The sequence below is a fragment of the Saimiri boliviensis genome, chromosome 3, assembly GCF_048565385.1.
Source record: "Saimiri boliviensis isolate mSaiBol1 chromosome 3, mSaiBol1.pri, whole genome shotgun sequence".
NCBI lineage: Eukaryota > Metazoa > Chordata > Mammalia > Primates > Cebidae > Saimiri > Saimiri boliviensis.
Window position 1 is genome coordinate 34,927,088 of NC_133451.1, and position 14,431 is coordinate 34,941,518.

The 14,431-nt window shown below is 34.0% G+C and overlaps 1 protein-coding gene across 6 annotated transcripts in view; it reads right to left on the bottom strand.

The window, feature by feature from the left end:
• Nucleotides 1-14,431, bottom strand: part of ARAP2 (ArfGAP with RhoGAP domain, ankyrin repeat and PH domain 2) — a 189,991-nt gene that overhangs the window by 46,472 nt on the left and 129,088 nt on the right. For 5 of the 6 annotated variants that reach the window (XM_074395987.1, XM_074395988.1, XM_074395985.1 and 2 more), the window contains exons 22-26: nt 14,312-14,417; nt 10,309-10,456; nt 8,804-8,872; nt 6,342-6,416; nt 3,485-3,602 (exon numbers count right to left, since the gene is read on the bottom strand). In XM_074395987.1, coding sequence (XP_074252088.1) covers nt 3,485-3,602; nt 6,342-6,416; nt 8,804-8,872; nt 10,309-10,456; nt 14,312-14,417 — 516 coding nt within the window. The remainder of the gene's footprint in view (nt 1-3,484; nt 3,603-6,341; nt 6,417-8,803; nt 8,873-10,308; nt 10,457-14,311; nt 14,418-14,431) is intronic. The other variant, XM_074395990.1, reaches the window with a different exon arrangement.

Sequence of the window (14,431 nt, forward strand, 5' to 3'; positions counted from 1 at the left end):
GATTGTACTGTTTTAGTCAGAATGTCCTTAAAAGTTGGGCACCATCTCACCAATGACAATAATGCTAGAATGTCATTTGAGTGAAAAAAATGTACAAGATTATAGCAATCTGAATTAGTAGCTGCTACATCCACGGTGATTCCATTTACAGGTTTAAGAATCTATTTTCATCATCTGCGGTCATATAGAAGTTTCTCAGCATTTACATGCTATAATGCACAGGTTCCTTTTATTTTTATATTTTAATTAGGGTATTAATTTTTAATGAGTACAATAGACGATCTCAGGATGGTAAAGGGAAGATCAACCAACATTTATTATACAAAGGAAACACTGGATATGAGAGCATACAGAACTCTTGCTTTAAAATCTAAAGAAACGTAAAATCCAGCATTCTGGTTTACTCATTTATAAATCTATATATTCATTCGTTTTTGTTACTTTGTTACTTGTAGAATTTATGTTTACATTAGAAAACACACCAATTGCCTGGCTGGCACTCTTATCAACTACAACCTTCTTACTACCTATGCCTTTACTTTTATCTCCTCCTTATATTTCACTTTATCTCCCCTGCTTGTTACCAGAAAAAAAGACTTCAGCATTTCAGGTCAGGTGGTACCACATGTTCCACTGGCTTCAGCAAACCAACCTAACCACAGGCCCTTTTGTTGCTCTCCTACCATTATTCTTCTGAAGTTTTTCTCTTCCTGCAGTTTCCACTTGCACAGTTGACCAAACACTAAGACCATGCCAAGTTTGAATTCTTAACTCTAAGTGTATTCTTTCTAGGTGCACACGATACTTTTGTTTATACACTGAGACATTCACAATCAAAACTTGAAGTCTCCTAGTTTTTTAGATATCTTCATAAAGATAACTTTTTAAAATCAGACAGAAGTACAAATTTTTAAAAATCCAATTCAATCTTAGCATTTTATATACCAATTATCACATTCAAATTTATAATTAGTCATTTTGAGGGTAAACATCCCTTGATTGCCAAGATAAAATTTCAAAACAATGTTTTTGGGTTTAATGCAGCCCCTCTTCTAGCTATATATAATTCCTTCCCATCCTCTTCCATCTGCTTGCTCCTGTGAGCATGACCAGTAGCCAGAGATACAGACCTCCAATGACACAAGGATATGCTTTAATGTACTCAACCCTTGAGATGGCAAAGGAGGTAGGGAGAGGATACCTACCCTTAAATCCACAATTCAATATTCTACTATCAAACTTTTAAAAGCAACAGGAATAGAAACGTGTAGGAGACAATCATCTGTCTAAGCACTAAACAGGGCCTTGAGATCCCTTCATTGTTCCTAATCTTCAGGCAGAGATCTCTGTCTAAATGCCTCCCAGATTTGGATGCATCTATACCAGGAGTCACAGTCTATATCACTCAGAGCAGAATGCTTCTACTTTTTTGCCCCACTTCAGTTGAAAAGACTTTTGTCGAATGTGATCCACATCAATTGCCTTATGAGAAGTACTCAAAAATATAAAGGTCTAAAATAAATGGTAAACGGCTTAAAAAAACTAGAGTGTAGGGCAGGGTATATACACATTACTATTCTATAAGTCATGTAATACATAATATTATAGATTTTTAAACAAATGATCAGAAAGAAATCAGTGAGAATGTCATGAAGGAAGGGACATTTGACCTAGACTGCAACAGATGGATATGCAATGTGGAAATAATAAAAGGATTTTACGTGGTGGAACAATGTGAACCAATTTGTAATGTGGAAAGATATTTCTGGCAAAAATGCTGATAGTGACCTTTATATGCACAAATATAATAAAGCTGGTCGCTGAGTGACCCATTCTTTAAAAGTAAACAAAGACAAAAATAAAAATTTTGTCAACCTTGTACCAGAGTCACACAAAATCATGCTGCACTTATTCAATAGATTTTATGGCTGCTATATTCTAGGCACTATGCTAAATATTAGAGACTAAAAAACAACAACAACATAATTGCTCCTACTTTCCAAGAAGCCCCCATCAATAGAGACAAGAACAAATCAAGGTGATAAGTACTACAAAGAGAAATGACACAAAGTGTAGTGAAACTTTTAGTCTAGGTTTTAAAAGAGGTCATCATGTGGGCCAGATGGAGGAAGAACAAAGGTATATTTGGGAAACACCAGTTCATACATGTTAGCCAAGCACAAAAAATGGAAGAGATTACCTATTAAAAAAAAAAAAAAAAACAAGTAGCATGAGAAATGATGGCAAAGGAAACTGCAGCAAGGAAAACCCAATGTTTAGAAGACAGAATAAGGAAAAACTACAAAAGAGGTAAAATGACCAGAAAAATCATGAAGAGAATCCAGGTAGTATGGAAAACAGAGTGAGGATCATCAAATAAAAAGGGAACAGTCATTCACAATAAATGCCATAGAAGGGTGGATAAAGTGAACTCAGATGTGAACCTGGGGATCTGACAGTTGGGGGTCATGGGAGCCAGAGTATTTCTGTGCATGAGGAGGACTGAGACTAACTGAGGGAGACACTATGAACTGACTTCAAAGTACCATAGTCATTAGATCTCAGCAATGTGTATTTAAAAATAACTTTGACACATTTTAAATTCTAAAGAATTGTGCACAATCATAATGCAGGAATAAAAACATAAAGACAGAATAATGAAAGACAAAGTTCTGAAAATCCCATTTCATTTTAACACCGATTGCAACACTCCCAATAACATACTATGGGGTGTTTAAACATTGAATTTTAATTTTTATCCTGAGCTTGAGGGTGGCAAGATTTTCCTTGTGGCAGTTTGGCAGCTATACTCTGAAGTGTCCCAAGACCTTAGTAGGTAGCACCTAGACAGATGGTGAAGGTACAAAGACATTCTGCATATTATTTTTTTTTTCTGGAGGTCTTTGAAACTGCATGGTGTTACTGAAATGTTAAACTTATTCAGCACTTGACTGTTGGGGTAGTCAAGGTGGTTTAAGTGCTCCCTTTATCCCTAGGCATCTTGGAAATGAAAGAACTAAATATTTGATCCACTAAAGATAGAAAAAAGAAAAACACAAAAATGAAGTTTCTGCTACTCTTAAAATTATTTTATAGAATAAACAATATTTTACATCAACATTCTTTGTTCTTGTTAAACAACAGTAGTGTTCTTATTAAATAATAGTAATTCACACCACTCAGAATATTGTTCCAAATCAAATTGCTTGTCCTTATAAACAAAGGTCTTCTTTCCCGAGGTAGCAAAAGAGATTCCTAAAGTCTTACACTGTACTTTATAGTCAATAAAGTAATATAATTATTTTGATGAGTAAAATCATAAAAAGGCAACCTCAAATAATGATAACATATGTTAACACATGCACTAATGTAAAAAAAATCATAACAAGATTTCAAGACATAAAATGTTTGTAAAGTCTTGTCATAAAGAGTACTTATTTTATAGTATAAGGATTTTAAGAATCCTAGCATAAAGGTCACTTACCTAGCTCTTCATTTTCAATGACTTCAAAGGTGGCCCAAATATCACCTTTTGTAGGAATGATATTTTTTATTGCTAATATATCATTAGTCAATTCTTCTGCTTCCATCACAGGAGATATCTGTAAGAGAAGCAACATTTCTTCAAAAAATGTGTTAGAAAGAGAAGTAGCCTTATGATAGGTCAACAATATTCCCCATCCACCATTTAATGATATCCCGAATTTATTTTGAGCATGCTTAAAACCAGCTTCCCTAATCCCATACAGAAAACAGCATGTTCAGATCCTCTTCATAAAATGTACGTATGTACAAAAAGGGATTACAATATGGACATAATTTTTTTATCACTTAATGAGCAATTAGACCACTCAGAAGGAAAGACTGTACCTAGTCACATGCGGAATGACCTTTGCCAGACAATGAATCCAACAGTCCTCTAAGTGTAAACCTTTTTACTCTTCAGTTCTATAATGAGTTTAGAGTAACTTGGTTTATTTAGCCTGGATTCTAAATTATACACAATTGATGTCTATCAGTCATGCCAAAAAGCTCCAGGGTCTTGGTAGTCTGTGGTATGCCCTGCCATGCCAAGTGACAGATGGTGGGATACTCAAGTATGCTGGAACCAGGATTCTAGGGCGTATGGCAGAGTCTGCAGTGCCAGCCTGGGGGCTGGCTCCACAGAACTCCCAAAGCCTGAGGCCACAGTGTAAGTGCATCACCTCTTCGGGGACTTCTGGAATTTTTTATTTCTTTCTTCTTGTTTTTGTTTTTGCCAATCTTAAGTGCGTGCTGACCGAAAGCAAGATGGCTTTCTTCAATTAGAATTTAGTTATAAGGCATTATAATATTGTACTTGCAATTTGGTTTGTACATATTCAGTAAAAGGATGTCTCTACTGAAAAATTCCTTAGAAATGTATTTGTTTCCATTTCTCCTGCCAATAGTTGCTCATAAGCATACTGTACATATATAAATAACAAAAACCTATTTCACAGCAGGTAATTCACAAAGTCGATCTTTTGTATTTTTATGAAATTTTGTGCTTTTTGGAATATAATAATTATACAATGAAGTCCACTTTTCTTATTTAGAAAAACTCCAAAAAATATAAACTTAAAAGAAAAAAAAAACTATTATAGTGTCTAGAAATAGTAGAGAACATCCAGCAGTATGGAGTAGATGTATCGTTTCAGTGATGCTGTTGATCTGCCCGAACATACAATATTGTCAAGGCTAGGCCTTTCTTTAAAATTATTGAGAAATCAACTTGTGAAATAGGTAGCAAGAAGCACCTTGGTTTGAAAATAGAAAGACCAGAACTCTATTCCTTGCATCAAGAGAGACCAAAAGCTCCTCTTTAGAACAACTAAGACTCCACACTTGGGAAATTATTTCTCTACACAATACACAGATCAGCCTATCAACATCAAGTCAGGATTCTAATGACCCAGATTTGTATTCTGGTCTTAATATTCTTACTTCCTGGTTTCCATTCCTATAAACTTGGAATACCACCTGCTTCATCTACCTCCACTGGTTGAGGTAATAATTAGCTGAGATAAACATAACTAAAGGGTTTTGCAGAGTCATAAGCACTAAAACCAATGTAATTGTTTTTGATTAGTTTTTGTTATTTTCCAAAGAGCATTTGGAGTTACTAGAGGTGAAACTGAAAAGTCCTTTACCTAAACACATAAGAACTTGTCTCAATTATAACTTATGTTACGACTTTAGAAAATAAAATTAAAATGTGTTAGTAAAGAGCTTGCATATAGATTTGTCATGTGCTTTGAATACCTCCTCTAACATTAGTGATGAACTTGTGCTGATTGATCCGTACTAGTTCCTCACATCTCTTACGATCAACACTACGCATTCAGTATAAGAAATATGACATGGTCAAGGCGTGGCAAGGCAAATACCTCATAAAGAAAAAGCCTATGATTACAGTATTTATATTTCAGCTTCATGTCCTATAGTAATGTAGTTAATGGTGTATAGTTACAATACTTAATCATTAGAAACACGTAACTTAAAATCAAGGTATATTTAAGTCCAAATACATCCAAGTTGTGACTCTGTTTAATTCTGGACTTTAAAAAGATAAGTTGCTAAAGCCAAATTTCTGTTAAATGGCAGAATGTCCATTTTTCATACAAATAAAGCAGTCTTACCAAATAGCAACCTGAAGTATCAGTTACTATCTGTAAGGCAGACAGATTACTGAATATAGTAGCATGAGAAAGATCTATTTTTAATTCATCACAAATGATCAATACTCTCAAGGGAGAAAAGAGTTATCCAAGCAAATATTCCAGAGTTACATTCAAGCAAATTGCAAGATTGGATATTAAAATACAGAAAACAAGGGTGAGAGATTATTATTAATAGTAACGGCACTAGTAGTAATAGTTATTTATTAAACACTTACGTGCTGAGCAATATACTAAGGGTTTTACATGCGTTATCTTATTGAGTCCTCACATCAATGCTATGATGTAATACTGTGATTTTTCCTCATTTTCCTAGTAAGAATACTGAGGCTTGGTCAGGGCAAATAACTTGTCTAACGTTAGGAAGCTCGGAAGAGTGGAGCAAGTATCGGAGTGCGGGTTATTCTCCGGAACCTGAAGAAAATCTTACCACGTAATCCAAAGCACATAAGATGTTCTCCTTCCAAATTATTAAAATACAGACTTCCTGAAGGATATTGGTATAAAAAGTCTATGTTGTCAGTTGTTGTTTGAACTGGAGGGGTAACATAATATATAATAATGGAAAATTTAAAGTATGTGAAATAATGCTAACATTTTTGACTTCCGACAGTCCTCTTTACATCCACCTTTGGAACTTACCCGAATTATAATACTACAGTCAGGTTCCTTCCTTTCAACATATACTTCAATTAACAAATCTCCAGCCTGGGAAACCTAGAAAAGGGCAGAGGTGAAAACAACACAGATAAATATGTTATAAAAACACATATTTGAAACTGAAGACAATTATAAACCCTAGTCATATTTCTGAATATTTTATAGCAATGAAACGAGCTCAATTCCCCTGTTCACAAGTATGAAGTGACCATTTCCAGATATGGTTGATTAAGGACAAGGAATTTACACAAATGTTATAAACAGCAACAATAATCCAAATGATTTTTTTTAAAATTTCTTACCCAAGAGCTTAGTGCTCTCAAATAGGCTTACCTTTTTCCTAAAATGACTCTAACTATGATGAAAATATGCTGGCTGTGACATCAGAAGTGGTGGGAGCCACCAGCATGTACATTAACAGGATAAACAAAATGAAGGTGAAAATGAACATATGTAATTTTGCTTTAAGCTATAATGTGTGCATGATATCAATATTTAAAAGGCAAAATACAGCTTGCTACGTTTTCAAAGAAAAAGTGAGGTCATTCATGGAATATGGCAGACAATCAAAAGAAGTTTTTAATTATCTTTGGCCAAGAATTAAGTATTAATTGAAGTCATTATTATATTCTAGAAGATAGACTAGGTGAAGAAGATGCAAGCCCGAAAATAAAAGGCACTAAGATATCACCATATAGACTGGCAGTATAGAAGGTTAACAGAGAACCAAATGAATCTATGAAAAATACTTTGAGTAACGTTTTCTGGAAGTTCCCTTAAGTTATGTAACCAATTAGAAACAATATCACCTGATTTAAAAAATAAACAAGGTCATAATCAAGAAATTCTCAAATTAAATTTGCCTCAGCATAAAATCTAATGAGTAAACTCATGGGGAAAACATTAAAGATATACTTTGAAGAAGTTCCTTGATTTTTCTGGCATTACAAGCTCAGAAAAGTTTATTTCCAGTTTTTCCACCTCACTTTCAATGCTACAGATAAATTCCAGTAAGGAAAGGATGCAGTTGACACTTTTGCTTTTCACTGTGCATAAACAGCTCTCTAGGAAGGACACATTTTAAAACTTAAAAAGTAAATACAAAGAATTCACAGAGTGAAATAAAAAAGAAGAATAGGTAAGAAATTCAAACAGGGGTAAGACAAAGACACTGAATGTCAGAAAAAAAAAATACTCCAGAGGACAGTTTTGAATGGATTAGAGAAAAATTTAAGTAAAAGAACAGATTTTCCCAGACTCTTTTACTTATCTCTTCCAATTACTATATTTAATTCTTATTTTTACTTACTTATAGGGACTGAACTGAAAGAATTCAAAACTGGTTTATTACAATAGGAATATACAAGATAAAAATGCAAAAGGATACTCAAACTTTTTAATAACAATGTAGATAATGTGGTTAAAGATTACCTTTCAGCCTCACACAATCCTTTATTTCATGAATTTAAAGTCCTCCTCCCCGCTCCCAAAAAAAGTGAGAATTTGAGATAACTGATAATGAGCTAAATTTTTTTTAGGGTGAAAGCGAACTCTTTTGGAAGCTGCATAATTACTCTGGATTAAAATGGAGAAAATAATTCATTAAGTGATATCGTAGTTTTAGTACTAATCCAAGCCTTCTCCCATTTTCTTCGTACCGAATGACAACAGCTTCAATGACTTCTCTAGTTATTGTGGATATTTCAGGACTGAGGAAAATATCGTTATCTAACAAAAAATCATTTGCCTCATTATCTGAGTATATCTGTAAACAGAATACACTTAACCAATTTCTATCATTTATATTGGTACCCTGAATCCACTCCTAGTTACTAGAAGATGATTAATGATCAACCGTTAGAAGTTCCAGTGAATATTCACCAAACGAGCATAGTGCAACCTGAACACAAAAAAATCCAGTATAATGTGACTGGGGAAAGCAGGACAAGATATAGAAAAGTCAAGTGAAGACAAAAATTAGAATGCTTGCAAAGATCACATTAGACGCATTCCATTAATACAATCATCTGAAAGCATGCAAAGCAAAAGCTTGTAAGAAATAATTTATAGTTTCAAAATAACAATAGAAAGAATCACTAGGCTGTCTGAATAGTCAATTTACTCTGAGTATTTCTTTGGCTTTAAATGCTTTCTTTGAAATCCATTAGCATGTTCAGTCATGCTTTTACATACAAATGCTGATTTTATAAAGAAAATCTTGAAAGGTAAGTTAATACCGATTTTCCCTTCAATTTAAAAAATTTACATTAACATATTTTGCGTGTATGTATCAGGTTGTAGAATTATACAACCAATTTACTTAGGGTTTTTTTTTTCACCCATTACTTTTACTTTGCTTCAAATAGGAACTTGAAAATACACACAGCAAATGTCTTTACATTTGTTTTGTTTAATTCTTTAGAGCTCTAACTATTACTACTCACTTGGGTGTCTTTCCACTTGGTAATAAAGCTATTTTCTATGTCCATTTGTTTGACTTGATCTTCTTTAACCTGTTTAAAATATAATTTGGGACATTCTAATAATGTAAGAAGAGTGATGACAGTCATCCTCATGTAACTCTTCAGGAACTTAATACCAACAACTTAAAAATAAATGAGAATGGCCATCGGAATCAGTATGAGCCCACACAGCTAGGTCAGAAATAAAGCCAACAAGACAGAATATCCTAAAGTTCAAAATATTTTATGATGACACTACATCAGGATCCAATTGCATTGATGGAAGCCCTATTGCTTAGCAAACTTAAGCAAAGGATCTGATGGCTGGTTTAAGTTTATGTAGGTTGAGAAACAAAGCTCATTTCTCAAATTGAAATGTTCATTAAGTGCTTATTAAATTTCCATCATTTAGGTAAAGTTAAATTTAACGTAACTATGAAGATAACTATTTTATTAATGGAAGCTACATATACAGAAAATAGAGCATGTAAAGCCGCACATCATGAATCTTTATTTTCTCAGCATCAGATTATTGCAAAGAAGTTGCTATTGATCAAGAACAGTGGACACATATAGAAAGAAGTAAAGAAGAGATCAAAGAGCAAAGAAAATCCCACAATCTAGTGTCCATTCCTATATGAATTAAGATACAGACCTAACTGTGATATTTTATTAAAATAGTTCCTTTTTATGATAAGTGATTATAGAATGTAAGAACTTTACAATGGTAACTGATTACACTAACCCTATTGACTTCATCTGGTATATCCATACTCTTGGAAAACAACTGGACTCATAAACACCATTTAAGGAAACGTTCAACAAGGTTAAATGACAAAATTGAGATGATAGATCTAGTTATATACTAAAACCGGCCTTTTCCCCCAAATCCAACATATATGAATCCTGTGCTTAGTTTCTCTATTTTTACTTCTTTGAACCAAGAAAGCATCCCTATTCCAACAGTTTTCTGATGAAACATGAAAATATTAACTTTATAAAACAGAAAATTAAAGTCAATTAAAACAGAGATGACTTAGTAAAAAGCCATAGAATAAATATTTTAGAATATTTTTTTTTTCCAATTGGGGACACAATTAAAAGAAAAAAACTAAAGTGCTTTCAACTGCAGAATTTAAGAGGCTGGTATTTATTACTGATCTGTTAAATTTATAACTTTGCACCTCTAAGTAGATATAATTCATAAGCATATAAACAAAAAGAAAATATACACAAAATTCCTATAAATAGAAATATTCTGTCCAACAGACATCAGATGGTAAAAACTTTTAAATGCAACCAAATTTAAATAATGACTATAGCTTAAAAGCTACCTATATCTATTATTTTAAAAAATATAGCTATTCTTTATTTTCTGTATTTCTAAATATTAATAAAGATCTAAATAATATCCTAAAACATAGATATTCATTTGCAAAGAGTGACATTATAATCATCGTAACAAGGACAGGATACAAAATATTTACCTCAAATATTTCTACATAATTATTAATTAGGTCCTCAATTACATTCACTTCTTCACTAGTTTGTCCCTTCGTTTGAAACAAACAGGATGAAAAGACCAAGGCCAAATTATGGGCATTCATGTGATTGATTTCTGAGCACTTCTGAACCCTGTCAGAGAAAAGCACAGTTTATTATGATACACTTCTATTTGGAAATTTCATAGAACAGAAAACCAGTTTATCAATTTTTAAAACACATCAATATTGGAATTCTTTGATATAGAAGATAGAGTGGTGACTTAAAACACATTCTTTCTTCCAAGTAGCTTATAATCTAGTTAAGAACATGATAAAAAATACTGTTAAACAGGTAAGTAAAAGTAACAAAGCAGTACTTAATTATTGATTTAGAGAAAGGGCTGACCATATCCAAACAACTACAGACTATAAAACCACCTGTGGCCAAAGCATGAACGTGTACTTGCAGAATGCTGTAAAATGACTTGGGGGGTTGCAGCATAAGGAGGAGGAAATGGGGCAGGAGATAGAAGACAGGCAGAAAAGGTAGGTCCTTAGGCATATAATTGACAGTTCCCAATTCCAGGTGCAAAGCTGGGCTAAACTTTCCAGAAAGTGCAAATCAAGTGAGAAAGATTATCTGGGCACATGTGTCTATACAGTTATTCAAAATAAAATATTATCACAAAGTAGACTATTTTAAAATGCAATTACATTTTCCTTGGATATAACTAAGAATGGCTTTTTTAAAAATAATGAACAGAGCCGGGTGCGGTGGCTCAAGCCTGTAATCCTAGCACTTTGGGAGGCCGAGGCGGGTGGATCACGAGGTCAAAAGATCGAGACCATCCTGATCAACATGGTGAAACCCCGTCTCTACTAAAAATACAAAAAATTAGCTGGGCATGGTGGCGCGTGCCTGTAATCCCAGCTACTCAGGAGGCTGAGGCAGGAGAATTGCCTGAACCCGGGAGGCGGAGGTTGCGGTGAGCCGAGATCGTGCCATTGCACTCCAGCCTGGGTAACAAGAGCGAAACTCCGTCTCAAAAAAAAAAAAAAAAATGAACAGAAATGAACGGAGGAGTCAGCTCTTCTAATCAGTAGACTATAACACTGCGGGCTTAAAAGAGATGTTAAATTGTTTACAAGTAAGTACAAAGTAATTTTTTAAAATATATATAAAACCCACAATGAGGTGTCATCTCACATCAGTCAGAATGGCTATTACTAAAAAGTCAAAAGTCAAAAAAAATAAATAAATAACAGATACTTGAGGGGTTATGGAGAAAAGGGAATGCTTTTAAACTGTTGGTGAGAGTTTAAATTAGTGCAACTATTATAGAAGACAGTGTAGTGATTCCTCAAAGAGCAAAAGACAGAAATATCATTTGACCTAGCAATCCTATTACTAGGGATATACCGAAAGGAATATAAATCATACTATTACAAAGACAGGGACACACATATATTCATTGCAGCACTGTTCACAAAAGTGCAGACATGAAACCAAACAGAAATGCCCATAGATGGCAGACTAAAGAAAATGTGGTACATATACACCATGGAATACTACACAGCCATAAAACAGAATGAGATCATGTCCTTTGCAGGAACATGGATGGAGCTGGAGACCATTATCCTTAGCAAACTAATGTAGGAACAGAAAACCAAATACTGTATATTCTCAGAAATAAGTGGGAGCTAAATGATGAGAATATATGGACACATAGAGAGGAACAACATACACTGGGGCCTAATGCAGGGTGAAGAGTGAGAAGAGGGAACAGAGAAAATAACTAATGGGTACTAGGCTTAATACCTGGATGAAGCAAGATTCTGTGCAACAAACTCCTGTGACACAAGTTTACCTATGTAACAAACCTACACACATACCCCTGAACTTAAAAGTTAAAACAAACAAACAAACAAACAAAAAACTCCCTGAAGCAACATTCCCAAGAAAGGAAAAGTTGCATTGATAAAAATGCAACAGATGAGAACTAAAAGTGGCACACTTCATCAAATAAACACAGTAACTCCATCAAATGAATATAGTAAAACTAAGCTAGACATTCCCATCTCTGAAGAACACAGATTCAGGTAGCTACAAGAAAAAGTGAATAAACATGACAGCAATATATATGATAATGTAGAAAATTCACAATAAAATACCAAATTGCATAGCAGAGATGGAGCAAGTGCAATCAGCATACATGATTTACAAGACGAAAATGGAACTGGAATTTAATAGAAGAGGATCTAATAATTGTGAATACCCCTCTCAAAACCATGTCTATGCTTTTACACTACACTTAATTGTAAACATCTGGGAAAATGGTCTGCATGTCTGTCTCTGTTACTAGAATCTAGGCATCTCACAGTCAGAAACTCTTTAATCACACTGTGGTGCATGATAAACACCTGGTGAATGGAATTAAGTGGCTACTACTGATGGAGGAAATGGTCTTTTAGCTAGTGTAGGGATTGAATTAAATGCCAAGTCAACCTGTCCTCATCCGAATTTACCTCTCAGTCTTTTAAGGGCATTATCTTTAAGGACATTCCTGCCTTTCTTGAGACTTCCTTCTGCAATATCTTCCCCTTTGGTACTTTTCACCTCTCTTGTCTTTGGTTTAAATGGCTGCCTTAGTTTCTGGGACAAATTAGGTACAATATAGTACTTCCTTTTCTTCCTTTACTTCTCTGCTCCGAGGTGTTAATATTTCCAAGTGTTCCACAGTCAGCTTGCCCAGTCCCTTCTCCCCCAGGCCTTCTCATCAGAAATTCAAGGACACTGCTTCCTAGTTAGTTTCTCTGTCTCCATGCTGCTATCTTCCCCACCACTCCCATTATAGGGATTTTTATCCTAAAACATTTGATCAGTTATTTCTTATCACTTAAAGGATAAAATCCAAATGTTTTTGCATGACCTACAAAGCCTTCCACAACTTCCTGCCAGCCAACTACAATCCTCTCATCTCCTAGTACTCCTATGCCCCAGACATTGTCTTCACTCATTTCTCATACATTTATCTCATGCCCAGTTCCTGTGTCTCTTTAAATCTGAAGCACAGAAGCATCCTCTGGACCACAGCACATAATGAATGATTCAATTTATCCATTATAAATTCCATGCTGCATGCTAAAATTCTCTATATTAAAGTTTGTCTCAACATCTTATAGACATGGAGATAGGACTATATAACGTAGACTGTATTTGTATGCTACAATAAGATCAGTTTTACAATAATGGAGTGGACATAAATGAGTAGTAGTGGTTGGGAAAGAACACAAACTATGAAAGATTTCTAAATCGAGGCTGCAAATAAGGTACTTTTAGCAAAATTCTACTTTATAGAAATTGATTCAGAGCGGATGTCATCCATTCAGGGAGCTACAATATATTCCTTAATAAAAATTGATATTTATTAAAGTTTTTGTAATAATTTTTGCTAAGATTAAAAAAAAACTAGTTTTAACTTAAAAGGTTATTTTCAAATGTCAACCTTCAGACCTCATTTTTAAAGTTACCATTATATTCCTCATATATTTCCAAAATGCAAGGAGACTTTCATGCCTTGACATAAAAATAAAGTTTTTGATTTTTAAAATTTCCTCATTGGATCAATAGCCTGGTACCAAATATAAAGGTCAGGTAAGATATAAACTGATAACAAAGAAATGTTCACCATGAGAAAATACTGTACTCAAAGACAGATTCTTGTTACAGAATTCTTGTCCCTGTACATCCTTCATTTTCCAGCTTCTAACCCAGGTAAGTTTTAAAATTCTTGCTTATGAAACAGATGCATTTGAGGATACTATATACAATTATTTCTGATTAAGAAATTCCTAGTGCTATTTACCTGTAAATGTGACTTAATTACAGAAACAGAGGCCAAGGTGAGTTCTTAGGATATGTTGAAAGATTCACAATCACATAAGAAATAATGACTTACTGAGTGCTGTGTGTGAAATATCTAGAAAAGTTCATTAATCAACCCACCTATACAGGTGTTCAATGATAGCTGCTAGTGTTGCTCGGTTGACCCCTGGAAGAGTACGTATAAACGCTCCGTATTTTTTAATTCTTTCTTTGTCATCTTGAGTATCTGGAGGAAAAAAA